Source organism: Cantharellus anzutake (genome assembly GCF_015039405.1).
Source record: "Cantharellus anzutake strain C23 chromosome Unknown EI90scaffold_11, whole genome shotgun sequence".
In the NCBI taxonomy this organism is placed as follows: domain Eukaryota; kingdom Fungi; phylum Basidiomycota; class Agaricomycetes; order Cantharellales; family Hydnaceae; genus Cantharellus; species Cantharellus anzutake.
In genome coordinates this window covers 1,176,458-1,202,789 of record NW_024066961.1, presented here as the reverse complement: position 1 = coordinate 1,202,789, position 26,332 = coordinate 1,176,458, and the positions used below count along the sequence as shown (strand labels likewise).

Sequence of the window (26,332 nt, the reverse complement as noted above, 5' to 3'; positions counted from 1 at the left end):
ATTTCAAATTAGCAGCGTCAACAGGCGCTGGTTTCACGAAAATACTCAGGCCGCGCTGGCAGTACACGATAGTGGAGAACCATGGGGTGCGCACAGAAAGAAACTAAACATCGTGTTTACTAGCACAGCTCTGTACATGGGGATCGGCCTTAATGCGCAGCGTCCTACAACACTGGAATGTTACCTTGCTTGCAAGGTCTCTTGCATGTCCACAATTCGTGGGAATTCTGCAAATATATTAGTGGGAATTCTGCAAATGTATTGACCGCTTTTCTGCACGTGTCCTTTCCTCCAATCCTCGCGACAGATCTTTCTGGCTCATTTGTCCCGCAAACTCTGTAGCGCAAATTTAGGCCCCAAAGGTGCTGTGCACAGGATCCTCTGACAATATGACATATAATTTGGACCACTTTCACTATAGTACCGCTCAGGCAGTAAGGCAAGCCACCTGGCCCCTCTGCAAACAATTGATTGTTATCTTGAGCGCTTGTAGCTAAAACTGTTACAACTATGTTAACTCAGACTTCAGACACCCAGTCAGCTCCTGTAAGTACGAGTTTGACTCACTGCGCTCTTCACTCATTATTCCAATCTCAGTTCGAAACTCACACGCATCTCTCCAGACGTGATTGTACGCTCTAGAAACCTTTCCTATGTGCAATCCACACGTGTGCGACTCTCAGACGCGTGCCTGTGCTGATTAAGCCGTTCTCACTCGAAATTCACACGCCCACGCGCACCTAGAAACGCGCGCTTGCACCCACTCCGCTTTCTTCTCTGTGTTCACGGCTCCCCAGGCTCAGACCCACGACTTTTGGGCCTTCCACACACATCTTCCACGTCCCCCACCTGCCTTTTTTTGGCAACACACGCGATATTTGCGCCTGCGCACGCTAAGAAACTCGTGCCAGCACATCCTAGTCCAGCCCCACGCGATATTCACGCGCTGACAGCACTCTGCCTGTGTATTTGCCCTCCGACACACTCTCTCGCACACGGCTGTGGAAACTCGCCATGTACTGGCTTGATGGTAGGGATCTCCCCCCGGATGATTCTGCCTCGGGGCGGTGAGGAATACTGGGAGACACCTGAATGCGATGAGGTGATAGAGAAGGCTCACAATGCGATAGGAGTCCTTGCTGACAATCTCAAGGCTGCTGTTGTTTTGGGTGATCGCACGCGATGGTGGATTTCTGTGAATATATCGACACTGTCATTGGGATCGTGCGTCGCGAGGCTTTGTGGAGTTATAGGGACGAGGGTGTCGGGTATAACACATGTAAGGATGTGTTTGAGTGGCTGGATTCCATTTACGCTGAGTGGACTTCTATTCCTATGGTCCGCTTGTATGAGCTTGCACGCAAGCGCTATCTGAAGTCCCTTCCAACAGATCTCATTGTCCCTCTAGCCTTTGCCACATTTCGCCCATCCCTTTCCCCTCTTCCCCTTGATCTTGTGGCCGACGACAAGCCAGAATCGGATAAGAAAAACAAAGTACTTAGTGGGCTCTTGCCACCACAGGTGGCATCCACCAATCATACGCCAGTGTAAAGTGGGCACGAGACAACATGACACCAGTTGGTTTGATGGGGTATAGGAAGTGCAAAGTGCATTCGTTTAATCGGATAAAGCTAGGGGAATGAAGAGCATTGGCAAAGCTAACTGGTGGCAGGTAATGGTGAATGTAGCGTGCTCATGGCAGACAAAAAGAAAAGGGAAAAGAACACCCGTGTGCAGAAAGCCAGTTTGATGGAAAGATCGATGATGTTGGCAGGAAACATTCCCATTCCGCTGACTTCACATGCAAAAGCCTTATCATAAGCAAGGTCAGGGCTGCACAGCAGCCATTTCTAGTGGTCAAGTCTGCCCACTATTCTATCTTCCCATAACACCATTCAGTGGAGATAGACTTCCTGGTGTTCAACCGATGATTCATCACGAGAACGGACAGAGGCCCCAAGGTGCACCAGTGCTCTGGAACAGGGGACCGTGCCCCAATAGTCATCGGGTTTTCATAGCACCGCTTGCTCCATCTTATTTAACAGACTGTGCAAGCCTTGACGCACGCGCCCCACTCCGGAAACTGTGATCCAGACCCCGTTCGGAGTCGCTTGCCCCACAAGAGTTCTCTCCGCGCTGCGAGACATCTGAATGGATTGTCAGTGCAGAAGCGATGACGTTCCACCACAATCGGTGTTCCCAAGCATAGACGGATATCAAATAGCACATCTTCTGCTTCCCTCCTCTTGGGAAGAGGCTCGAAGCGGGTCATCTAGATCGCGAAGCCGTTGACAAAGAACTTATCGCAAGGAACCCTTGCACGTCCAGCGAACGAGAGTGAGGCGTAATATGCACTGCAGTGATGGGGCAGTAAGGCTTGACCCAAATTTGATAGGTGCATTTGTTAGGGAACAACATGAGCAGTAGCAGACCCTATTTAGTGAGCTATCGCCTGTTGGCGGCCCTTACGGACAACGAGGTTTTAGTATGATCAGTGGAGCTGACATCGGGGCTGCCAAATAGGGACGCAAGCGTTAGTGCGTGTTTGACAGTCTCGACATGAGTGGGATCAATTCAAATCGGCAGTGACCACAAGCGCTGGAGCCGTACTAGCAATTGGCAGTGCTGAAGTGCAAGGTGATCATCACCCGGCATGTGTGCATTTGGCATCGTGCGTTACAAGCAAGATTATGTACAGCGGGCCCTAATGCCTGAACGTGGCCAGCGCTGCAGCCACGTTCTGATAGCATCGTTCAGTTGCAATAGAGCTCCTGTGGTGGAGCCGAGAATTGACCCCACGCTTCTTCCAAGGATAAAATGCCTTGGAAACAGAAGTGAGCATCAAGTCCATCGGGTTCGGCTGCGCTATCCATTTGATCGAATAAGTCTTGGTGGAGGCACTTCGCTCCGGGGGTCGTGATCCGGGCCCATTCAAAATCGCTTGGGAACATAGGGGAAGTCTTCGTGTCCCAAGATGCGTGGAGAGGATTGTGACGTTCTGTAGGAATGATGGTTTTTGGCAGTGGGTGTTCGACAGCATCGCTTGCCCTGCCATTCTGATTGAAACTGGCCAGGTTTTCTAAAATTGCGCTAATAATGACATCAGAAACCATCACACCTATCTTAATCCATAGATGATACGTACACCGCCCACCTGACCCCCTCCCATCTGACATACATAGTAGACATCAGTCAAAAAAAAGATTTTTCTATCAAGAACACGTGCCTTCTCTCCAGCCCATGGAGCATGGCTAGGCATTGTGAAAACGCCGCCATTAATATTTCTCTGTCAAACCCATCCCCGTTCCCTTCAGGGGAGTATAAACCTGTCAGTAGCATGGCGCCAGATATGAAGGTGGTGTAGACAATCTCGGGAGATATCAAGACGCTTCGTTGGGAAAAGGTGTGGGCGATACGACTCCATGAAATTGCGGCCCTGAGGCACGTTTGACGCCGCGCCAGGTGTGATGCAGCTTCTTCCTCGTTTTTCTCCTTTTGAAAACGAAAAACGGGTCGATGCAGAACAAGAACCAAATGGCAATGTAGAGCCTGGATTCCCACCGATTGCTCGAAATGGATTGTGTCCAATCGATCAGGATCCCATCTGACTAGAAAAGAAATTGGTTTGTCACTTTGGTAGGCAAAAGGTAACGGCATTACGGTGATCAGGAAGTTCATCCAAAAAATGCTTGAGCGACGAATCCAGCCGGGCTATCCACTGGGCCTTGTCAATATTACTAAAAATTGTCTCCTTTCGGGCTCGTACTGGCCAAAGGACGGTTCGAGTTGCCATCATGAGGGAACCGAGTTTCAAGCTGTGTCGGAAAAACTCGATATTCTTTCCTTCAAGTGGAAGATGTTTGGGGAGGTCAAGCTCCCAGCTAATGGTCCTCTCAGTCGCCGAGCCCAACCAGAATTCCAAAAAGTGGAGAACTCACTCCGGGGGATGAACACAACTTGAATGGCCTATGACTGAGCCCAGATACCGTTCGATTGAGATAAGAGCCCTGAGAGCGATCAGCGTGATATTGGACGACTTAAAACAAAACATGCGTACCAGAAGACTCGTTTCCACATTTCAGCTTCGACTGGATTCTTGCTGTCTCTAAAAGACTTCCGATGCGCTCCTACGTCCTGAGCATGCCTAATGGCAATACCTGTTTGAACCCATGCTTGATGAGCCTCTCCCAAATATTGCGAGTAGAATATTCGCAACTGAGCACATGGTCGGTGAGCAGGTGCTGTAATAGAGAATACGATTGCTTACAATTAGAGCTTGAAGATCCTGCAAGGTGGCAGCGCGAAAAGAGCATTCTCTTAGAACGGCGTCGCGCATATACCTCATACCCCGAACCTGGCGACCGGCCAGAGGACCGTACACCCTTGGGTCATTAGAGTAAATAGCAGCTACAGCGCAAACAGACTGAAGAAGTACAGCCTGATCATGGTCTCGTTTGTGCAAACCATCGGCGTACTGAGATTCAAAAGTTTGACGGTGGAGGATGGGAAAGAATGGATGGAAAAAACGGAAAAACAGCTCAAAGAGTTCGTGAGCGAGATCGGGAGTGGGGAACGCGAAAACTCGGGGAAGCGCCGCGCCTTCGGGGTTCCCATATACCGCCTCCCTCCACTGTAGAACATTGAGCTGTGATGAACGTTCCGCATTTCATAACTTACACTTACACTTTCCACCTCGGCCGGTCTTACCCGATCGATAGCACTGGCCTGGAGCCCAATAGTGTCCCTTTTGATCTCGTCAGCTGTCTGAATAAGATTCAAGCCTATTACGACGACATTAAGATCTAAAAATAATACGGCCAAGAAGCGGGCATACCGCTGGCTTCACCGTGGTAGCGGTGGACATGCTCTGGATGGTTGCAGTTAAGCTGGAATGGAATACTCTGAATTGCTTCCTCCCCTCTGGCACATTCCTCCTGGGGCAGAAAGTCTTGAAATATTTTGTCAAAATTCGGATTGTTCCAGATGAGATCGAAACTGGCCCCCAGCTCCGGTGATGACTGTTCATTGGAAGTCAAATCCTTTCTTGGGAGGGAATAATGCTCCGGAAGATGCTAGAACGATGTTATCGAAACTATCCATGAAATAAGTTGACGTGCATTGACCTTGACTATGAGAGCCTGCACATGTTTAACACGAGCTTCCAGATACTGGACGTCTCTCATGCTATGATCTCGGCGTCGGCCCGTAGGATTGAGATAGGTGCAATCATTACCATACTCGAGGCAAGGAGAACAGCGAGTACTTGATGATTCGTAGCCATCGCATCGTATCTGATGATTAGTCATTGTGTACACTGCGTAAGCTGCCGCCCGATACAACGCTGTAACATGATACACCTTTCTTTTCCTAACGGAACAGTGAAACTCAGTGTAAAGCCCGCTGGGGGATTGGGAGTCAATCTTGCCTGCAAAAGTCGCAAGCCCGTGATCGTGCTCTGACGTTAGGTGACACCATTTGGCCACTCATACTTCTAGTGGAGGAAGTCGGAGATTCGTTCACTGGCAGTGTTCCAGACGTGTGCACAGAAGCAGGGGAATGCTCACGGCACGGTGGGTTGGACTCCAGCCTCTCATATATGACGCAGTCACCTCTCGAAGAAACGGCGGCCGGGCATAGCCACGCATAAGGATGGACATTTCCGTCGAATCTTACGTCATGCACATTGCGTAATAGCCAGCCCAGATACGAAGCGCAGGCGGCCTTTGATGGCTACATACTTAGTCGAGCAACCACGACAGTGTTTACATTGCATGTCAGGCCCCCCTTCACCAAGAGTTGTGGTGGTGCGATGTCAGGTTTTCTTGATATGCGAAAAGGAAAATCAGGAGGACGCTGGCGGCTGGACAAGGCATAAATGGAGATGCTATTCAACATGAACCTCTTCAAAAATCGGTGATCAAGATATTTAATTTGCCACATTTCGACGAGTGTAAATGCTGCAACTGACAACCAGAGCTCGGAAGTCATTACAAGGCACGCTAGCCGACAACGTGGAATCAGGGCCCCAACGAGCGAGAAAAGAAAACACCGTTTGAAGGACAAATTTGGATCGGTAAGGACTGATCACGTAGTTAGTGATAATAATCAATGCTGCAAATTCAACAAGCTCGACGCAATACGATTCCGCCAATGCCGATAAGTGATTCAGTCTCGGGTCAGCTGGTCAGGCCTGCAGTTCACGGGGCGAGGCATGGGACAGCGGACTCATGGGCAATTCTCTACGTGAACAGAGAGTGTGCTCAGGTAAGCACAGATTATAACTAGTCAAAACATTAGGCCATCATAACCATGCCTTCGGCTTCGGGCGGCCGGTCTCTCTGAACTTTGGGTGGCCTCACTACTAGCTCCGACTGTACCCTATTACCCGACATAAGACGGCTGAGGCTGACAAGGTGATTTTAAGGAGGAAGCTTACAACTTCATTCGCCAGAGCAATTTGTCTGTTGACCGTTGTGTTTCTTCAGCAGTCTTCAGCGCCCGCTTGTACAGAACCATTCTAGGATCAGTGTCTTTCCTGATGAGAATCTATTCAACCACTAAATCAGTAATCCCTTTCTCTACTTCCAAGTGTGAGCGCCTGCCTTGTTTTGACTATCAACACGAGCGTCGATACGATTTTCCTGAATCAACTGAACAGCCATGCTCTCCATTTCAGAAGGAGAGATCCCGAACGCAGCAGACATTTTCTCGAATCGTGCGGATGCAAAAGGCTGGAAGTACAGAACGATTGATCGCTTTCTGATTTCAGTTGATAATCTCGAAACGTGACGACCCAAGTGTATATCCAAACTGTGTTTAGACTAGAAATCCAGACGTTAGAACTAGGAATGAAATACAAGATGTGATCTCGCACTGAATACCGTTCCAGAAGTTCGAGCACAGTTTTGAATTTGTTAGCCATAAAGGCATCCAGCATTTCTCCGATATACGGCTCTTGTTCGTAGAAAATTCCAAAATTCTCGTTCTCGCAGTAGTTTACTTTAATCGCGTTTCGGGACATCGAGGCCAGCGCACACAGCACTCCGAATATAGCCACTTCGCCGGGAGCAATGACCTAGGAAACGGGAATTCAGTAGGGGCTGTACACAATCGGGATGGTGCCGCCACATTGTTACCTTGCCCAGCCAGTCGTCTAAGGAGCGACTGAGCCTAGAGAATGCAAATGCGGCCTTTTCGTAACTCCCTGCAGAAAGGTGGGAAATACCACTTGCAAACTCCATTTTTGCTATAGCCTTCTCTCGATCCGGGTTCAAGGCCGCAGATGCGGCAGCAGCAGCGGCAGCACTACCCGCTGGCGGCGCAGCTCCTTTCTTATCTTTGGTCTCTGGCGGCGAAAGTGCGCCTTCGGCCTTGAAAACGTAGGTGGAAATATGTGCATAGTCACAAGTTTCAATAAGAAGTTGCAGAACACTAAGTGCGTATTCGAGGACGTGTTGAGACGATGTCGAATACTCTCGCGACTTGTTGAAGTGCTTTATGGCTTGCGGGGGGTCCCCAACTGACCAGTAGTATTCACCGAGGTCTCGATGGGCCATCTAAGGTGTCTGATAAGCAATATTTAGACTCGTGCACTCCAGACAGCATACCCGTATGCTCTCCTTGATCATGTTACTCGTATATGTTTTCAGTTCAGTATCAAGCCTCTCCCGATCACTGGTATTTCTAGCCTGGGTATCTTCCACCCAAGCCTGGTCGTATGGGATTCCTTCGTTAGGATAGTTGTAACTAGCGTATGCTTGGTAAACGAGTTGATATTGATTGACGTCGTAGGTTTGGCGCAGCAGATACAGAGCGCGAGTCAAGGCTGGAATGGCCAGTTGAGGGCATTCTTCTGCAATGTATCGAAGTCTCCTGATGGCATTACGACCTACTTACGGGGATTAACCGGTGTTCGAAATAGAAAAGCCACCAAGGTACCTCTGTACTGCGAAATATAGCCATCCAAGTCGAATGGGTGGTCCTCGTCAATGACAACAGTGGTACTCCTCTTCTTCACAGGCCGTTTACCCTCATATGGCAACGTGTGCTGTTCTTCGATGAATGGTTCCAGTTCATGAGAAGATGCCATCATCACAAGATCTCGATTCGTAATTCTCTGTTAGCGCTGTGCCAAAGGCGGGAGACCCGGAGATTTCCTTTTGGAGTCAAACAAAGGGCAGGAAGCTGTGCGACTTGCGAGCGGCCAATCGTCTGCCGCGATCCTTCTCCATTTCCCTTTAAAAGACCGCAGACCCTGTTCATGGGTTCCTAGCCCACTTAATGGCACCAACTCAACGTCCGCGATCTCTGGATGAACTTAGAGAACTATCAAGGCCAAACACCTATGACCCTGAACGATCTTTCAAAGACCAGCTTCGTGCCATAGACGCTCTTCGAAACCAGAGCATTCACCATAAAGAGAAGGATGACCTCGAGAATGCTTACATTTACATGGCTCAGGCTACAGCTATCATGCTCGATAAGCTCCCTTACCATTCACAGTATGATACTGTCCTCAGCTCCAAGCAGAAATCCGACCTTGCCTCTGTACGTCTATGTGCGTATTGCTGCTGCGTCTCTGTTCTAACATACGTTTATGGACATCAGAATGGGAAGAATATGCAGAAGCTATTGGACGAATTGAAGCCTCAGATTGAGGAGAGATATAGGAAATACCAGGAAGGGTTAGCAAATGGGATCATTCCACATTTGCGAAAACGCAGGGAGGAAAAAAGCAGACTGAGATCTCCTCCCGAGGAACGTACCCAGTACCCACGGACCCCAAACTCGATAGGAGAAAAATCAAGCCGCGCACAGCCAATCTCTCGGTCTACCCCTGGTCTAATTGTGCCCATTAGTGATTCTCAAGAGGGTGAAATGGGAGAAACTGAGCGGACCAGTCGAAGTCGTAGTAGAGATCCTCGAAGCTCGGCCTCAGAGCATTTAATACCGACACCGAGTCCTACGCCGAGTCGCGAGCCCCCTTCGGAACTAGGGATTCGATCGCATCACTTTAATCGGCCCATGGATGATGGATATCGCAGGGAATCCTCCGACGAAGAGGTTCGCCGGGATGATCTTCGGGAAGCTCTTGGGCGTATGCAGCGGAAGTTTGATGCGGACCTTGAGGCTTGTTTGATGAACCCAGCCCCCCTCCCCGAAGCCGCTCGACTCCGACAGGCCCTCGAGGTCGTCGAGAGTACTGGAATTGAAGAGCGAGGCTGGATAGAGGAGAAGGATCGGAGGCTTAACGGTAGTCATCGTTCCGCCACTTGCGAGCGCGAGCTGCAAGATCAGGCCACTCTCCAGGGAGAGCGCGAAGCACACGTTAGGAAGCTCTTTTTTGACAGAGCTCGCAGGATCGAGGCGAGAGAGAGGGACGCAAAAATTGGGCGTCAACGGCAAGAGCAAGCTGCTCAGGAAGTGCATGCCCGGATAGCACGAGAAACACAGCGGAGAGCCGAGAAGAAAGCCGAGGAGCAAGCCAAGGCTGGTGCCACAGCGCGGATGGAAGCCAGGGCACAAGTGGAGGAGAGAGAGCAGAAGGAACGTCAATTACAGGCCCAAATAGCCAGAGAGAAAGAAGAGCTCAGGATTCGGCGCGAGATATCCAACGGGTATAGGCAATCCTCAATAGATCAATTACAACACCCACTCCCTTCAATGCAGCGGCCGCCAGGCCCTGCCCCCACTAACCCAACACTGCCCAGTGGCGGCTCTAAGAGCACTGATCGTATCCTGCGGCGCGTAGAATCCCAGGCTTCAACATCAGCTCCCCTTCATCAACCTCCGGTGAGTGGTATCCCTGCCCCAATTGTCCCAAATGTCCCCAATCCTACCCCTGGTGTCCCGATAATCCCATCTTCATACCCAGCCACTCCCACCGGCGGGCAAGTAGCCCCGCCTTCCCGCGATCACAGTGATTCCCGTACGAACGGAGCGCTTCTCAAGATTCCACATCCTACGGATCTCCATTTGGGGCCAGGTACGTTATCCCTTGAAAGCCCGACACGCTCCCGCGGGCACCTCCAAGGCCCAGTGGAGGATCCCAGGAATCCAAATCGCGAGGCAAGGCACCGATCGTGAGTTCAGTGTCAAACTAAATACCAGCCGAAAGCTGATTCAATTCATAGATATCCATCTCCTATAACAACCACTTCGCCTGCCCCAAGGGAACTCCTACCTTTCTTAAACCAAACCATCCCTCCTAACCTCATGTCTTCCCATCAGCGATTCCAAGGGTATGCACCTTCACCCGATTCCATGTTCGCTCAACAAGACGGAACACCAAATGCGCTGCTATTTCAGCCCATCGGAGTAACAGAGGTTCCCACTAGGCCCGATCCACACCTTGGGGTAACCCCATGGCCAAATAAGGCACCTCAATCAAGAGGTCCTTCGCCGCGGCCTTTATTGCCTTCCATCAGGAGTAGTCCCTACCCTGATATGAGGGCTGGTCCTCCATTATCAAATTCGAGCCATTATTCTTCCGGACCCAATCATTCACGCCAAAATTCCTTTGTTCCTCTTGGCCAACTCCGAAAGGTCGTGTTGCCCAAGTCTGCGCTCTCCCGGTTCCTCTCGATTGCAGCTCTGAACACCACACAAAAGCGGGAGACTTGTGGCTTACTTCTTGGTAGATTCCGCGCGCCAGTATTCGAGATATCCACACTCTTGATACCCAAGCAAATAGGCACAGAGGACACTTGTACTATGGTGAATGAAGAGCTTGTAGCTGAAGTTCAGGAAAAACGGGGTCTAATAACCATTGGTTGGGTACGTCGTTTGGAACGGCGCCTGAAGTCCTACTCCATGCCTTGATTTAGATTCACACCCACCCGACTCAATCCTGTTTCATGTCCTCACTGGATCTTCACACTCATAGTGGCTACCAGAGCTCTTTGCCTGAAGCCGTGGCAATTGTCTGTGCCCCAAATCATACACCGAAGTATGTTCACTTTCATCACTCATGAAGTCATCAACTGATGCCCACAACACCAATAGTTTTGGCATCTTCCGCCTTACTGATCCTCCTGGGCTTGGTATTGTACGCTCATGTGCCCAGAAATCATCTTTTCACCCTCATTCTGATTCACAACCTATATATACGGTGAAATATCTAATTTAGGTTTCTTTCAACCCTGCTGACCCCATTGCAGGACGCCGATAGTGACCATGTCCAAATGATTGAGGAAGCTGATTTAGAAATAATTGATATCCGTTAACAGCGTTTCTCTTCGACCCACTGTATTCAAATTCTGATTCGCATAGTGTATCATCCCCCGTTCAAATAATCTCCATTCGATGTAGCACTGTACAGAGTAACACATCCTTTAAACCTCACCTTAAAGAAATTCATTCCTGCCTGGGGCACGGCCATCTTGTGTGTTTCTTCATTCGTACATTGTTTTTACTGTGAATGCGTACCCTGCATAACTTGTTCAAAGCTAGAGTCAAATGGGACTCCGGGTAGCCGGCACACCTCAAAGCCACTCAACCTGTTGGAGCAGCTTACCAATTAAGCCCGTTTACGCAAGGACAGAGTAGCCAAAAAATCTCGAGTCGAAGAGTAAAGTCATCTGAAATTATCCCTGAGACGTAATCTATAAGCGGTGAATGGAGCAAGAGTAGGATGGATTTTTTTTGGCACCGCGCTGCAAATCCAATGGAGTTGTGGATTCGCCTCGCACCAACGTGCGCATGCAGCTATACTTTGCCCCGTCTGATGGAATCGTAGGATTTGGCTGCATACTGTTAGCAGGAAGTGGAGGTAACATCAACGTTAGACCAAGTTACTGTCGACATGGGATAAGTGGGATAATCTGAGTTCAGCAGCTCAGCATAAGTCGGTCATCCCTGAGTTACGGGACTTTCAACGGTGCAAGCAAGTGGGTTTCCCGCTCCGACTTTGTTCGAAGTGAGTGTGGTGGCGTACAGTGTGGTGTGCGAGAGTATTGGCCCCTGATTGCCCGACCGCCTCATTGTCACGTAGTGCAGCTATCCCGCCGTAACGGATCGTCATTGCAAGATAGGGTGTTCTTGTGGTCGCGTTGTGCGATAAGGAAGGGGGAAGAGTTTCGGGGTACGCCGGCCACATGGAATCGGCCATTGCCGAGCTATGCAGTTCCTCGGAAATTGTATTACTATTTTACAACCCTCACCACCTCTTCTCCACTCAGCTTAGGACCGCATGAGCACTTCTAAGCTCTCAGCGACAAGCGTGCGAAGCTCTATCAAGAGCCTTCTTGATACTGCAAATGACCCCGAGAAGCGTCGAAAATTCCTCCAGACCGTTGAACTCCAGATTGGTCTCAAGAACTATGACCCCCAGCGTGACAAGCGTTTCTCTGGGACAGTGAAGTAAGCCAGAGTAATTCCTTGATGAATGGTAGCTTATAATTTGGAAAGGCTTCCTAACATCCCTCGTCCTCGCATCTCCCTTTGTATTCTGGCAGATGCCCACGACGTTGATCGTGCGAAGCAAATTGAGCTCGAGTATATGACAGCAGAGGATTTGAAGAAGTGAGGAATGGCCTTAACTGGCGGCTCTCATCATCTGATGCCTTTCAGGCTTAACAAGAACAAGAAGTTGGTCAAGAAGCTTGCCAAGAAGTATGATGCTTTCTTGTCCTCGGAAAGTTTGATCAAGCAAATTCCTCGACTTCTTGGTCCTGGTCTCTCTAAGGGTAAGCGATGTCCTTAAGACTTTCGCTAGTTTCGTTCTTTATCCTATCGTCCTTTCTAGCTGGTAAATTCCCCACCCCAATTTCGCCTGGTGAAGACCTTGCGAATAAGGTGGTTGAAGTCAAGTCGACTATCAAGTTCCAGTTGAAGAAGGTCCTCTGTCTGGGTGTGGCCGTTGGGCACGTTGAAATGACGGAAGATCAAATTCTCGCCAATGTCATGCTTAGTACGTTCGTCGTTGCCCTGCGTCTTCACTCCAACTAACCCCCTACCCAAGGCGTTAACTTCTTGGTTTCGCTGCTCAAGAAGCACTGGCAAAACGTCAAGTCTCTGCATCTCAAAACCACTATGAGCAAGCCCCTGCGGCTTTATTGATTACTTCATGCTGGCGATCTGGGATATCGCTCTGCGTTGTGGAGTGGGGGATGGGCTGCAATGCACAACATGAAGCTTCGCACGCTTATACCAACGATTTCATTTTTTGTCATCGATTGGGAGCTGATGTGGTCCTTTCTTGCATGTAAACGTACGCATTGACGATTTCAAGCTGATATGATCGTATTGTCTATTATGTTTTCGATAAGTTCTTGCGAGGTTGTGGTTGTTTCCAAAGTGTGAATAGACCCGCCGAGCTCCAAGGCGAGACACCGGTACATATGTTCGTGGCGGCTGTATATTGGGGATAAATACCCGCAGACCAAACTCCAAGGTGCGCATTCTTGATGCAGCGTGAAAATATGCTCCTAGGTTCACAGGTCTCTGAGCAACGATTATTGGGTTACCACAGCATGACGTGTCAATATCAAGTCAATGTTGACACAGATTATGAAATTCGCAAATGACGCCGTTAAAGATCTAGACACGAAGCACTCCGGGAAGGAGACTCTGCACGTTTTTCGGTACCGCCATATTGGAAGGGATGACATACGCCCATATAAGAATCAGTCAGCAAGCGGGGCCAAATTCTTTACTTATCTGATCCTCAATGCCGATGAGGCACCAATGATTCAGAATGTGAAAGCCTGGCCTGTCCCAGTTTGGATCAGACAAGCCTATCTAAATATAATTGAGTGGGTAGCGTTCAAAGAGCTGAACAACGGGGCAGAAATGTGAGCAGGAAAACATCAAGAAACAGCTGGCGAGCGATATCAGTGTTTACCTGTCTGGGGTGGTGCGATGATTGATGGGAGTTCCGGCAACGCATTGACCTTCACGCCTCCTCCGATAACGTTGACGGCCTGTGTTGTGCGCAACAAAAGTCGGCTCAAATCACCCAACTCTGAGGCAAAAATAAGCTCTTGAGAGCTACATCGCTGTGGAGACTCTCTCGAGTGCCTTCCTTCAATAGGCGAATGCTCCGTCTGGCATTGAAAGAGCGCGTACACAGGGAAAGTCCGAGTTAAATGTGCTGGTTCGGGATTTTCTTCCGGGTGAACAACAGCTAAAGCCAGCAAGCCAATGCTTGAATGGCCGTCAGGGCTAGCAACAGAAACTCTCACGTCGATATAGCCCTTCTCAGTGCAGCAGCTTCAATGCCGAACGCTTCAAACTGTATGGCTATGGGAAATCGGGGGGAAGTTTGAACGTCCTTAACTTCAACCAAGCAGAGCTGCCTACCTCCCTCATCTACAATCATCGCGAAATAATGTTCCCCATACGTGGAGAGAAAGTAGCTGGCGATGTGCCGCGCACCCTCAGGCTGTGGATGTTCTGTTGCCAAATCGTCCAGTGACGTTCTTGAATCTATACATATGTGATTTCCTTGTCGATCCCAGAAGCAAGGAGGATTGTCCGAGCAGGCTCTTATCCATGCTTGAGCAAAATCTCCAAATAATCCTGAAAGGATGATCAGCACCGAGAAAATATAGAAGATACCATAAGTACAGGACCCCAACCAGCGCGTTTTTGTTGTCGCAACTCCCTCGTCCCCATAGGAAATCCTCTGAATTACGGATGTAGTTCATTGGTGAAACGTGGCTAAGGTTTGATAAACCAGCTCGCGCCATCGAAATCACCAGAAAAGGGCTGATGAGTCCATTGAGCGACAGTCTCTTCTTCCACTGGAACTACATGTGGAGGACAATTTCCTGAGCGATTGAATCAGCCCAGCAATTCGATTGAGCAAATTCTGGTGCGCCAAAACAGAAGGACGCATCGGAACCTTTCCCAACAATGAACAAGGCCTATGCATTAACTTTGGCAACGTTCTAGGCGGCCGTATCTATGTCGCGGTCAGATGAAGCAAAACTCAAAGCCGCCCCACCAAGAACCATTCCCGACGTCTCCGATACCACCGTACGTCACGGTTCTGGCGAAATGTGGGTTGACTCTGGTCCGTAGTGAATAGATAGACGTTATCCACTCACTCAATTCGAACGGCTCCTCCGAGCCATTCCACGAGCTGCGACGTGAAAACATCGGTGGCGTACTCGTTCTCCACATCAGCAAGAAGCTCTTTGTGAATTTTGAGCGACAAGGCCGGGGTTTGAGGGCAAATTGAAGAAGTGTGGGGCAGGCGAATGCGAAGGCTATTGGACACTGGAGGGTCAAGACCGAAGCCAAAAGAGCAATCATGTTCCAATTAGGGCGTCTATTGGTGAATGTCGCCTGGACTGAGTCGGAAGAAGAAACTCTTGCTTGCCCATCGTTAAAAAAGGGCGAGCAGCACGCCAACGCCGAGATGAGCTGATGAAAACAGATGGGCCACCGGCGAGAGGCGGTCCCCAATTCCTCAAGGGGAAATGGTGTAAGTGCGGGATATGATCGAGAGGAAGCCCTTCAAGGTCAGAGCGAATTTAAAGTGCCACCATCACGCTGCGAAGCAGCTGCCTCACATGAGTACAAAGTGTTGGCATCGCAAGGTGTTACTCGGCGATTGGGAGGAAGCACATCGACAGAGCGAATTCAACTGGACCACAATCGGACGGGCGAAGCAGCCACTTCATGCCTGCTGACCCAAAACATGTGGCTTATCAATGGCAACTCACAATATGCAACAGGGCCGGAAACTTACATGTGTGCTTCAGTTAAGTTGTCTGCATTGAAGTTTCCCCTCAACCCTTTGTTGCGCTGTGCATCCTAGTGAGTTCATCTCACCTGTGCTTACTCCTTGCGGAGTCTTACTGCGGCACTTGTGCTGCCTCAGTTCTGCTTCTAGCGTTTGTTCCTCTATTTGTTGCGTCCGCCCACCCCCTCCGCTTTTCACCACCCCGATACTTTGTATCCGTATCTGTGTTTCTCGATTTCCTTTTGGCATCGTTGTATCTCTTTGTATATTACCAAAACGGGTCGCACGATGCCCGCGCGCGTCAATCCATAGGCCGGGACCAGCTCGGGTTCCGGCCGTTTACACTAAGTGCTTATACCGTCTGATTAGATAGTATATTATGTAGATAGAGTCCCGTTCTGCTTTGGCCTGGTTCCGAAATTCATTCCCCTTGAGAGTCCCTCGCAATCAGCAAGTTGTAAAACTAGTGTATGCCGTGCCACTGCCATTCGTAGGACTACCATTCGCACCTTGACGAAATTCGCTTCTTTACCCTGAATGCCGATGAGGCAGATCTTTGAAGGCATCATTGCAAATTTCATAACTTGTGTCAACCTTGTCACCCCGCATTTGGCACAACCTCAGATACGCAATGGTAATTACATATCTGTTACTCGGAGAACTTTAGATCTCTACACCGGCGTGGGAGGCCACTGGGCTGCTTTTGTTAGGGGTTTCCCTGAAACCCAACGCCCGAGCCTCCAGCAACTTTGCCGCATGGGTAGTGAATTTATGGGTATAGGGATCGAATGTGGGTTATATATCGATCAAAAACATAACTGTTGCAGTTCCCCGGAGGGCGTAATTTCAATGTTTGACCCTGTCCATGCCAGAGTATAGGGGGTTGGTTGGGGTTGGTAAGGATGTCGTCGACCAAGTAAGGACTTACCAGTCCCGATGGAGCAAACGCGAAGGCAGCGCTGAGGGAGCGGGGAGAAATAGAAATATATTCGGCCAACGGGACAACACTGACGTGAAAAAATCACGTGAAGACAAATAAACGCGAGGACTAGTGAACACCCGCAAGGTCCCATCAACGCTGCAAAAACGCAGGACCATGCGGCACCATTCAGCGCTAGATACCATCGTGATTAGTCGTGTGAAATAAGGATATTAAACCAAGATATATAGAGGCTGGGTCCTGCCTAGAGCACAAGACAAGGTCACGTTTCGGGCTACGCGAAAAACTTCGCCTTTGCGAGGCATTACAGTAAACGCCGTTGCCGCCGATCTTGAAGATCTCTTCAAATCTACTTGAGCTTTCGATACCACTAACTAATCACTCAGGGCATACAACAATGAACACTCCTGAATGCGACTACGTGTTTAAGGTCGTGTTGATTGGCGATGTGGCCGTCGGGAAGTCTTGTCTACTGCTCCGCTTTGTAGATGCCACCTACACCGAGTATTCCCGTGCTACCATTGGTGCCGACTTTAAGACTCGCATCCTAAAACTGGAAGGGGAAACTGTCAAGCTGCAAATTGTGAGTTTATCCAGCAAGTGCTGTTGCCTGATGTGGAACTAACCTTCTCCAGTGGGACACATCAGGTCCGTTTTTATGAAATTAGGTTGCAGCGATAATAATCATCTCGAAGCGATCGTGTACAGCCCAAGAGCGCTTCCGACCAGCGGTTTACTCGATTTGCCGCAGTGCAGACGGGATTATTGCCGTGTATGATGTGACGGACGATAGTATGAGGCATCCATCCCTTCCTCTCACTTGTCATACTGATTCTTAGCGGCACTGTAATCGTATAGAGTCATTCACAAACGTCAAGCGGTGGCTACAGGAGATCCAGTCATATGCGTCTGAAGGGGTGAACAAGCTCTTGGTTGGAACTAGGTCAGATTTGACGAGCAAGAAGGTTGTGGAATACACCGTCGCCAAGGTACTTGCGTATCCTCTACCCAGGCATCCTGATACCTCCCTTTATGTGCAATTCCTCCAGGGATTCGCCGATCAATTGGCTATTCCCTTCCTCGAAACTTCGGCAAAAAATGGTACTAATGTGGAACAGGTTTTCTTGACCATGGCTAAGCAGATTAAAGACCGGTGAGTCCCTTTCTACTTATTACACCAGAGTAAAGGTGCTAATCGTTCAAACTCTCAGATTAGGGCGGACCCCCACATCAGCTGGCGATAGCTCAAAAGCCAGCGTGACCATACCTGGCCAATTAGTGGCTGGGCTGCGCCACTCCCTCCGCTCCTTCTTTTTTTCTCCTACTCAAGAGATGCCAGTTAGGCAAAATAGCCCTGTTCCGAATGGTGACAACGAATGCGACCATCTGTTCAAGGTCGTGTTGATTGGCGACGCGGCCGTTGGGAAGACTAGTCTACTGCTCCGCTTTGTGGATGGAACTTATGCCGAGAGTTTCGTCGGTACCATTGGTGCCAATTTTAAGATTCGTACCATAAAACTGGAAGGGAAGACCGTCAAGCTGCAGATTGTGAGTTCATCTTCTGTAAACAGCAAATGGTGTTGGTGGCGTACCCTCAAGTGATATGGGACTAACCTGAACTTCTTTCTCCAGTGGGACATAGCAGGTCGGTTATTATGGAATTAGTTGCAGCGATAATAATCATCTCGAAACGATCGTGCACAGCCCAAGAGCGCTTCCGACCAGTGGCTTACTCGATTTGCCGCAGTGCAGACGGGATTATTGCCGTGTATGATGTGACGGACGATAGTATGAGGCATCCATCCCTCCCTCTCACTTGTCATACTGATTCTTAGCGGCACTGTAATTGTATAGGGTCATTCACAAACGTCAAGCGGTGGCTACAGGAGATCCAGTCATATGCGTCTGAAGGGGTGAACAAACTCTTGGTTGGAACTAGGTCAGATTTGACGAGCAAGAAGGTTGTGGAATACACCGTTGCCAAGGTACCTGCGTATCTTCTACTGGGGTATCCTTATGCCTCCCTTTATGTGCAATTTCTCCAGGAATTTTCCGACCAGTTGGCTATTCCCTTCTTTGAAACTTCGGCAAAGAGTTCAACTAATGTGGAACAGGTTTTCTTGACCATGGCTAAGCAGATCAAAGACCGGTGAGTTCCTTTCTGCTTATTACACCAGAGTAAAACTGCTGATCGCTCGAACTCTCAGATTGGGGTCGACCTCTACATCAGCCAGCATGGTCACTCCTGGCCAATCAGTAGCTGAGCTGCGCCACTCACTCTCCGTCCTCCCCGCTCCGACCCTCCCGTCTGACGCCCGTGCGTCACCCGCCAATCACCTGCTTGCCGACTCTACGGGCGCCACACGAGCATCCGGTCCCCCGACTCAAGAGAAGTCAGTCAAGGGGGGTAGGCATAGCCCTGTTCTAAGTGGTGACAAGGGGGGCCTAGTTGCCACCCCTCTAGTGATTTCGCCCTCAACCCCTGTCAAACGCCCAACTGAGAGTTGTGTTACTCGTGCAGGTGACGTTGAGGAGGTAGAGGTGTTGGGTGCATTTGATTGCCGTGATCTCACCCAACAAATCTCCTCGATGCGCCAAGTCGACAGAGGAGGATACTCGCTCGTGTACAAAGGCACATGGGTGCCCGACCCACTGGGCACTCCCACCCAAGTCAGCATTTGTTGCGTCCCAGTTTGAAGTTGATATTGAGTGCTTCCAGGAAGTTGCTGTGAAAGTGCTCCACTTATCGTATTCACAGGATTCGAATCCTGAGGAGAAACAATGGAAAGTGCGCCTGCCCGTGTCGGGATGATGCAGTCACGTTGATGTCGTACTCCAGCGCCTGAAAAGAGAGATACGCGTATGGTCGCGTCTGAGCCATGCCAACTTGGTTCCACTTCTGGGCTACGTGAATGGTATCCATGGCCCTGGTTTTGTCTCTCCCTGGTATTCAGAGAGGGACGCAATCAGCTTCCTCAAATACCATCCCAGTGCTAACAGAAACATGATTGTGCGCGTCATCTCTCTATTTCTTGGAAGATTGAGGAATTGACGGACATTCCCAAGTGCTCTGACGTAGCTTCAGGATTGGAATGTCTCCATTCACAACTTCCCCCAATTGTACATGGTGATATCAAGGGGGTGAGTGTTTTCCTTGCTTACAGGCTGGCTGGGATTCTGAGATTGAGGTTATTCAGCAAAATATTCTGATCGCCTCGGACGGACGTGCCTGTATCTGTGATTTTGGCCTCTCGAGGATCTTGGACAATAATCCCACAGGGTTCACATTCACGACTGTTGGAATGAGCCTTCGCTTCTCAGCTCCTGAATTACTGGATCGTGAGGACAAGACAATGGAAGCTGACATTTATGCTTATGGGTGCACTTGCATTGAGGTCAGAGGCCCGAGAGCTCATTGGTTGCTAAAGTTTATGAGTTTGTGACATGCCCAGATCTTACTAGACAAAAGACCGTATGAAACCATCCGCAGCGATAAGGCCCTCTTAGCTGCGATTGTGAGCGGCACGCCGCCTATTGCTCCTGAACAGCTAGAAGGGTGTAAGTCGCTCCTTCCGCTTCACATTTTAAAACAATGCTGGAATGTGGAGCCATTGGATCGACCACAAGCTAAGCAATTGACTGAAGCCTTTCGAGGTGCTATTCTGAGCCATGCGGACTAATCCTAAATGCATCCCCCAGCATGTTCCTCAAAGGTCATACACCAGCAACAAGGATTCTTTATTCGATTCTAAATTGTACCAGAGATATGTGCATGCTAGAGTCAAACACCAACCTGCGTAGCATGGTCATTCGGCTACATTGTTGTATATGAACAATAGAGGGGGGTTCGCGGTTGACTAAACTGGATCTGAACTAGGTCAAAAGCGCATCAAAATAGGGACTCCGGGATTTCTGGACATGAAATTACACTCACCTGGTTGACACGCGATCGCAATTACAAGGCCCGAACAAGGACAGGCAACTGAAATCCCTCTTCTGGTCTGGATTTCACCCAAGACTGGCTCACAATGCTGAGAGTAGAGTCAATCGGGAATCTATCATTCACTTTCACTTCGCTTTTACCTCGACGTCATCTGGGTCAACTGCGAGCTCAAAGGACATCACTCGTATCAGGCTGGATAAGACTATCCTGATGCAAGAGCGTTTGCAATCGTAGACACAGAGAGTTGTTGTGGATGCGACGTACTCAGTAATCGCAAGTTTAAGTCCAACACATGCTCTGGGACTGATAATTGAAAACAGAGTGGATTCTATTTAATGGTTGGAGCAACCAGTGGTTGTAACTCGTAGTACTAGTAGGGAATTCTGACGGGTAGCCATCCGCAAGCATCCGCAGTCGTCGCCGGAATCACCCCGAATCACTGCCACCACATGACAGCCAAACTCGGAACTCCCTTGACAAAAGTACAGCCTAGTCAGCCATCTAATGACGGCCTATAGAGGGGGGGCCGTTTGGCCTTCAAATGGGCCTAAAAGGGGGTATTTACTAGTGGATGTCCTGGGATGTCCTGGGATGATTCTATAATTCAATCAAATTCAATCAAATGCTTCTGTGATTCAATCAAATTTGTATTATTCAGGGTAGACATTCAAAACATAATGCCGCAATTGAATCTGATTTCCCATGACAATCCTCAGGCTGCTCAACTGTCTGTGCACAATGCTGGCCACTGTCTGAAGGGGTGTCAGCACTGTTTCCCACGGCCCCAACACACTTTACACAGATAGATAGCCCCTTTGAATAGCTTCCAGAATATATATTTTGAGACTGAATTGACCAATAAATTATCGAGAAAAAACACAAAATACTTTTTTGGACGCAAGTCTTTGGGTTAGTGTGGCTGTCCAACTCAATGTCTGTGCACAATGCTGGCCACTGTCTGAAGGGGTGTCAACACTGTTTCCCACGTCCCCAACACACTTTACGCAGATGGATAGCCCCTTTGAATAGCTTCCAGAATATATATTTTGAGACTGAATTGACCAATAAATCATCGAGAAAAACGCAAAATACTTTTTTGGACGCGAGTCTTTTGGGTTAGTGTGGCTGTCCACCTCATGTCTGTGCACAGTGCTGGTCATTGTCCGGAGGGGTGTCCAGACTGTTTCCCACAGTGTCAACACACTTTGCGTAGTTGGATAGCCCCTTCAAATAGCTTCCAGAATATATAATTTGAGACTAAATTGACAAGCAAGTTATTGAGAAAAATGCAAAATACTTTTTTGGACATGAGTCTTTGGACTAAATTTCACTGACAGTCATCGAAGTCATCGAAATTCCCGGGTCACTGATATCCCAAAGACTCGTGTCCAAAAAAGTATTTTGCATTTTTCTCAATAACTTGCTTGTCAATTTAGTCTCAAATTATATATTCTGGAAGCTATTTGAAGGGGCTATCCAACTACGCAAAGTGTGTTGACACTGTGGGAAACAGTCTGGACACCCCTCCGGACAATGACCAGCACTGTGCACAGACATGAGGTGGACAGCCACACTAACCCAAAAGACTCGCGTCCAAAAAAGTATTTTGCGTTTTTCTCGATGATTTATTGGTCAATTCAGTCTCAAAATATATATTCTGGAAGCTATTCAAAGGGGCTATCCATCTGCGTAAAGTGTGTTGGGGACGTGGGAAACAGTGTTGACACCCCTTCAGACAGTGGCCAGCATTGTGCACAGACATTGAGTTGGACAGCCACACTAACCCAAAGACTTGCGTCCAAAAAAGTATTTTGTGTTTTTTCTCGATAATTTATTGGTCAATTCAGTCTCAAAATATATATTCTGGAAGCTATTCAAAGGGGCTATCTATCTGTGTAAAGTGTGTTGGGGCCGTGGGAAACAGTGCTGACACCCCTTCAGACAGTGGCCAGCATTGTGCACAGACAGTTGAGCAGCCTGAGGATTGTCATGGGAAATCAGATTCAATTGCGGCATTATGTTTTGAATGTCTACCCTGAATAATACAAATTTGATTGAATCACAGAAGCATTTGATTGAATTTGATTGAATTATAGAATCATCCCAGGACATCCCAGGACATCCACTAGTAAATACCCCCTTTTAGGCCCATTTGAAGGCCAAACGGCCCCCCCTCTATAGGCCGTCATTAGATGGCTGACTAGGCTGACAAACAAAGCCATAATATCTATCATGTCATGGAAGAGATAAATCGTAATACTCAGCATGTCATCAACTTTCACACCCTATTCAGTGGGACCCTTTTCAAGCAATTCAGTAAGTTCTCCATTCAGTAGCCGGACTTTGAAACATGACTAAGCTCCACCGCACCCGCTAAAATATAATATGGACCGGAGCTTCGTTGAAGGGCCCGCAGATTTCCCTATGGTGGCGCTCAATCACTGGTTATAGACGTTCTCAACGCTAACATGCTTAGTTGTATACTTTCTTCATCCCTTCCATTGTTTCTTTCGTGTGTTAAGCTTGTTACGATCGTCATGGTAATCTGTTGCCCATCCCAAATCCCACGCGCCTCGATCATTGATGCCGCCCCATGTATGTGCCGCTTGGGCTCTTGCACCCACTAGACCTTCCAGAACTAATCCAAACTCGTACCCACTCGTTGTTATTGAGTACTCGAGCTTTGTTCAATGAGGCGGCGCCACAGTCAACTCCCTCCGATTGGACTCGAAGCACAATTGGAGAATGGTTCACGGCTTCTATCTGTCTTGTACGCCCGGTACGATCACAGTCCTCTGCGGCGAATTGGACTCGCCTCATGGTCCGTGCCAGGTAAATTCGAATGGGCACTTGTGCTTGTATTTCTTGTCGGCGTTTATGGGTTTTCACGCGAACCACCGTATGCATATGATACGAAGGCTCACATTCTTGTCGGTGGATGCGTTTCCATAAGACCTTCAGCCACTGATAAATACCGACAAAAGCGCAGAAATAATCGACTGGGATTACTAGGCCATATCACTTGTCAACATTCCGACTTTCATCCTAACAAGGCTCTATGTGTCCGCGTGTGGATTGTGATGATTCAATCATGGAGTCGATGAACTCACTTAGGCCATCAAATGGCTCTCAGTCACTTCAATCTTTCGGCACGCAACAGCGCTGTGACGAGATGAAGTACAGACAGGGACCAAGTCACAATTCCCTGGATCTGTTATGATCGATTCGCTCACGCCCCTGGGTCAGCAGTCGGCACCCCTCCCCAGCGGCTACACCACGATCGCATGTCATTGCCATCTGGATGTGCCTCGACGTTCACGGACGATATCGATTTTCATCACAACGGGTCTATGCATGAGGACTGTAAATTTCAGTATCCATACACCGACGGCACTGCAAGCTCGGTCATTCAGCTTGAGAGGAAAACTCTCATAATAGAAGTAGCCTAGTTCGATTTTTTGAGATGCGAGTCTAGCCAGAAATCCTTTAGATACAGGTAGACACAGTCATTGAACAAGTCCTTGGCTAGACATTCTCCCCAAGCCCAAGCCTGTTCCGAATCCTAACACGTGTTTTTCTGGCCAAATGCGTCGGCAGACGGGCCGCTTCACCCATTGCGTAGCGAGCTCCAAACATATCCACCAATAACTCTTCAAGAATTGAGGCGACGAACCAGCAGTTCTCCTTTTTCTGATTGTAAGTCGACGGCTCCTCCGCTAAAACGATCGACACTTACCCCGAATAGTCTATATGAATGGCATTCATCCAACACAACCTCAAGAATCCTCATAAAGTCGAGGAGCAAGACCTGTAGTGGTAGCTCTAGTGTTGCTTCCTCCTTCGATCTCCGGTCGGAGAGCAGATGCGTGTCCTGAGACACGGTGACCTATACCAGGGTGACGCTTCAACAAGTGATTGAATACTGTCAAATAAAACACACAGGGCGCACCGTATCTGTTGCGTCGGAATTTCCATGGCGCAGAATGAATCGAGGCAACGAAAGAGTATGATCTCGACGACGGTCCACCCGAAGGCCGATTCCATCTCGAGTCAGTAGTACTAGACACCGATGCCGTGCACCATTTTTCTTTACGAAGCGCTTGACAGTGACGAGTTTGGCCTCTTGTGCATGCGGACTTCCCTTCAGGTTGCGAAGGAAGACGTCCGTAGAGTAAGTCGTGAAGGCACATGGAGGCATGTGAGCCAGCAAATCAAACGACCTCATGGAAGCGACTGTAGGATTACGGTCATGAATAATAGTGAGCTGTCCTTCAGCAGCTGATATACCCATGGGCGGAAGGTCCTCGGCCTATAGGTTGAAACGTCAGAACTGCAGGATGCCTGACGGTGAGGCATACGCACCCTGACTATGTCCGCACCATTACTGGACGGACCCTCTGTCTTGAGCGAAGATGGAGCAGGATGAGTCTGAGTCGGATCGCCATCGCTGGGGGTAAACGAGAAACTTGGAGGTACGATGAGATTGAAAGAAAGGGATCGAGCATCAACATCAATGCTGTGGGAGCTGAAGGATGAAGCAGTAGGATGAACGGAGGGTATGGTTGAAAAATATGCGTCCATGATGAAAAGTGAGGGATACGTACTGCTTGGCTAGTTGGAACTGGGTCGGAGATTTATCCTCAGTCGACTTGTGGCTGTGCAGATAGTTTCGTTGTCGCGGGATCGCAATCAATTCAAAATTTGAATTCCACTTTCCTCCCACGCGTCAGGGTATTTAACTTCCCATGCCTCAGGGGATCGCAATAATGATATTCAGAGATAGTTACAGGATCGCATTCACAAACTAGAGTGCGTGTCTTCGCATGCGCTGACCTGCACTGCTTTTCAACACCCTAGTCAGTTGTACAGAAAAAAGTGAACCATGATTAAATCATTATTCCACACGAAAAGAGTGCATAGATGTTCTATGCTCAGGAGAGATCCCGAATCATAGTATCGGGCTATGTCAAGTGTGCGGAGACAATAGCAGATGTGTTCCGGTGGATATGGATAACAGGAAACAAATAGGAAAATGGGGAGCAGAAAGAGGACATCAGGACAGCGACTTGGGGGGGGGACAAGTGTACAAATGGGGGAAAGATAAGACAAGCGCACTAAAAATAGTATCGATTAATAAATCTCCTTCCCTTGCTCAAAGCGCCCATGCGGCAGGGCAAGCGGGGAGATTGCAGCTGGGTTACAGTGTTGCAGACGGCGGCCAGCAAAGGGCAAGCAGGGGTGCAGCAGCAGTGGGAGGGTCGGACCAAGAGCTGCACAGTTGGGCATGTGTCTGCCACATCCCTTCAAGAATGGGCCGCATTGCAGGCTGACATGCCAATTCACAAGTACGACACAATACTTTAGAGCGTGTGTGTGTGTACTCTCTCTTATTACCCCGCGGCCTCGTTGTCACGTGGCAGTGCAGCTATCCACATGAGGGGATCATCATTACATGAAGAAGTTTCTGGTTCATCCTCTGGTTGGGTAGAGTCGGGTCAGGAGTACTTTAGGGCACGCAGCAGATGCAGGCTGTGGCTGTGTCAAGCCCAGCAGGACGAGGGGTGCAAATACAAGTAAGGGGAGTTGGGTTCAATTTTGGCCAGGTAAGCGCTGGGCGCGCATTCAGGTGTGCTTGGACTAAGCGCTGACATTGCGGAGCGCAGAGTTCTTCATAATAACTCCTGGCCATTCACCCCTAAACTCGGTACGTGGATAGATCTGATTCTCCTCTACCAGAAGAGCCCAAAATCAAGCCTCA

At 49.0% G+C, this 26,332-nt stretch overlaps 11 protein-coding genes across 11 annotated transcripts; 6 read left to right on the top strand and 5 right to left on the bottom strand.

The window, feature by feature from the left end:
• Nucleotides 1-2,621: 2,621 nt before the first annotated feature.
• On the bottom strand, nt 2,622-3,604 carry EI90DRAFT_3046147 (uncharacterized protein). The gene is made up of 3 exons (XM_039059460.1): nt 3,227-3,604; nt 3,146-3,169; nt 2,622-3,090 (listed from the first exon to the last, which is right to left on the bottom strand). The coding sequence occupies exons 1-3, from the start codon at nt 3,337-3,339 to the stop codon at nt 2,754-2,756; spliced, it is 474 nt and encodes a 157-aa protein (XP_038919363.1). The 5' UTR covers nt 3,340-3,604; the 3' UTR covers nt 2,622-2,753.
• Nucleotides 3,605-3,660: 56 nt separating this feature from the next.
• EI90DRAFT_3046146 (fungal-specific transcription factor domain-containing protein) lies at nt 3,661-5,549 on the bottom strand (the record flags this gene model as incomplete). The annotated part of the gene is made up of 9 exons (XM_039059459.1): nt 5,426-5,549; nt 5,358-5,367; nt 5,124-5,291; nt 4,835-5,072; nt 4,678-4,781; nt 4,268-4,630; nt 4,058-4,215; nt 3,939-4,007; nt 3,661-3,881 (listed from the first exon to the last, which is right to left on the bottom strand). Coding segments are annotated over exons 1-9 (1,316 nt in total), but the record flags the coding sequence as incomplete, so codon positions are not given.
• Nucleotides 5,550-6,003: 454 nt separating this feature from the next.
• EI90DRAFT_3169752 (26S proteasome subunit RPN7-domain-containing protein) lies at nt 6,004-8,089 on the bottom strand (the record flags this gene model as incomplete). Its single annotated transcript, XM_039066315.1, has 6 exons — nt 6,004-6,535; nt 6,583-6,821; nt 6,875-7,075; nt 7,137-7,556; nt 7,608-7,891; nt 7,939-8,089. The coding sequence occupies 6 exons, from the start codon at nt 8,087-8,089 to the stop codon at nt 6,433-6,435; spliced, it is 1,398 nt and encodes a 465-aa protein (XP_038919361.1). The 3' UTR covers nt 6,004-6,432.
• A 191-nt stretch (nt 8,090-8,280) lies between these two features.
• Nucleotides 8,281-8,550, top strand: EI90DRAFT_2911604 (uncharacterized protein; the record flags this gene model as incomplete). Its single annotated transcript, XM_039054428.1, has 1 exon — nt 8,281-8,550. A coding segment is annotated over one exon (270 nt), but the record flags the coding sequence as incomplete, so codon positions are not given.
• Nucleotides 8,551-10,446: 1,896 nt separating this feature from the next.
• EI90DRAFT_2912086 (uncharacterized protein) lies at nt 10,447-11,225 on the top strand (the record flags this gene model as incomplete). Its single annotated transcript, XM_039054446.1, has 4 exons — nt 10,447-10,776; nt 10,827-10,948; nt 11,005-11,110; nt 11,160-11,225. The coding sequence occupies 4 exons, from the start codon at nt 10,447-10,449 to the stop codon at nt 11,223-11,225; spliced, it is 624 nt and encodes a 207-aa protein (XP_038919359.1).
• An 888-nt stretch (nt 11,226-12,113) lies between these two features.
• Nucleotides 12,114-13,091, top strand: EI90DRAFT_3046141 (60S ribosomal protein l10a). The gene is made up of 5 exons (XM_039059458.1): nt 12,114-12,360; nt 12,409-12,522; nt 12,571-12,686; nt 12,746-12,910; nt 12,962-13,091. The coding sequence occupies exons 1-5, from the start codon at nt 12,191-12,193 to the stop codon at nt 13,057-13,059; spliced, it is 663 nt and encodes a 220-aa protein (XP_038919358.1). The 5' UTR covers nt 12,114-12,190; the 3' UTR covers nt 13,060-13,091.
• A 538-nt stretch (nt 13,092-13,629) lies between these two features.
• EI90DRAFT_3014255 (uncharacterized protein) lies at nt 13,630-15,940 on the bottom strand (the record flags this gene model as incomplete). Its single annotated transcript, XM_039056760.1, has 8 exons — nt 13,630-13,736; nt 13,844-14,145; nt 14,184-14,241; nt 14,302-14,427; nt 14,955-15,013; nt 15,051-15,212; nt 15,698-15,762; nt 15,791-15,940. 8 exons carry the CDS (start codon nt 15,938-15,940, stop codon nt 13,630-13,632), a joined length of 1,029 nt encoding a protein of 342 aa, XP_038919357.1.
• Nucleotides 15,941-17,028: 1,088 nt separating this feature from the next.
• On the top strand, nt 17,029-17,788 carry EI90DRAFT_3144720 (the SidmDRRA-Rab1 complex; the record flags this gene model as incomplete). Its single annotated transcript, XM_039065185.1, has 5 exons — nt 17,029-17,214; nt 17,267-17,279; nt 17,340-17,423; nt 17,490-17,620; nt 17,681-17,788. The coding sequence occupies 5 exons, from the start codon at nt 17,029-17,031 to the stop codon at nt 17,786-17,788; spliced, it is 522 nt and encodes a 173-aa protein (XP_038919356.1).
• A 217-nt stretch (nt 17,789-18,005) lies between these two features.
• Nucleotides 18,006-18,784, top strand: EI90DRAFT_2811194 (uncharacterized protein; the record flags this gene model as incomplete). Its single annotated transcript, XM_039053534.1, has 5 exons — nt 18,006-18,179; nt 18,264-18,276; nt 18,336-18,419; nt 18,486-18,616; nt 18,677-18,784. Coding segments are annotated over 5 exons (510 nt in total), but the record flags the coding sequence as incomplete, so codon positions are not given.
• Nucleotides 18,785-19,389: 605 nt separating this feature from the next.
• EI90DRAFT_3046126 (uncharacterized protein) lies at nt 19,390-19,958 on the top strand (the record flags this gene model as incomplete). Its single annotated transcript, XM_039059457.1, has 3 exons — nt 19,390-19,419; nt 19,471-19,641; nt 19,698-19,958. Coding segments are annotated over 2 exons (300 nt in total), but the record flags the coding sequence as incomplete, so codon positions are not given.
• Nucleotides 19,959-24,028: 4,070 nt separating this feature from the next.
• EI90DRAFT_3046110 (uncharacterized protein) lies at nt 24,029-25,219 on the bottom strand. Its single transcript, XM_039059456.1, has 5 exons — nt 25,196-25,219; nt 24,937-25,155; nt 24,524-24,883; nt 24,311-24,460; nt 24,029-24,258 (listed from the first exon to the last, which is right to left on the bottom strand). Exons 2-5 carry the CDS (start codon nt 25,153-25,155, stop codon nt 24,100-24,102), a joined length of 888 nt encoding a protein of 295 aa, XP_038919353.1. The 5' UTR covers nt 25,196-25,219; the 3' UTR covers nt 24,029-24,099.
• Nucleotides 25,220-26,332: the final 1,113 nt, after the last annotated feature.

What these genes read in the sequence shown, in the direction of transcription:
- EI90DRAFT_3046147 (XM_039059460.1), bottom strand. Translation starts at nt 3,339, where the DNA reads ATGCTACTGACAGGTTTATACTCCCCTGAAGGGAACGGGGATGGGTTT. An exon ending in CTCCATGGGCTGGAGAGAAG is followed by an intron (nt 3,170 to 3,226) that starts GCACGTGTTCTT and finishes TATGTATGTCAG; the next exon opens with ATGGGAGGGGGTCAGGTGGG. An exon ending in GAGGGGGTCAGGTGGGCGGT is followed by an intron (nt 3,091 to 3,145) that starts GTACGTATCATC and finishes TGTCATTATTAG; the next exon opens with CGCAATTTTAGAAAACCTGG.
- EI90DRAFT_3046141 (XM_039059458.1), top strand. Translation starts at nt 12,191, where the DNA reads ATGAGCACTTCTAAGCTCTCAGCGACAAGCGTGCGAAGCTCTATCAAG. An exon ending in CGTTTCTCTGGGACAGTGAA is followed by an intron (nt 12,361 to 12,408) that starts GTAAGCCAGAGT and finishes TAATTTGGAAAG; the next exon opens with GCTTCCTAACATCCCTCGTC. An exon ending in TCTCGCCAATGTCATGCTTA is followed by an intron (nt 12,911 to 12,961) that starts GTACGTTCGTCG and finishes CCCCTACCCAAG; the next exon opens with GCGTTAACTTCTTGGTTTCG.
- EI90DRAFT_3046110 (XM_039059456.1), bottom strand. Translation starts at nt 25,155, where the DNA reads ATGGACGCATATTTTTCAACCATACCCTCCGTTCATCCTACTGCTTCA. An exon ending in ATGGTGCGGACATAGTCAGG is followed by an intron (nt 24,884 to 24,936) that starts GTGCGTATGCCT and finishes TTCAACCTATAG; the next exon opens with GCCGAGGACCTTCCGCCCAT. An exon ending in ATTCCGACGCAACAGATACG is followed by an intron (nt 24,461 to 24,523) that starts GTGCGCCCTGTG and finishes ACCCTGGTATAG; the next exon opens with GTCACCGTGTCTCAGGACAC.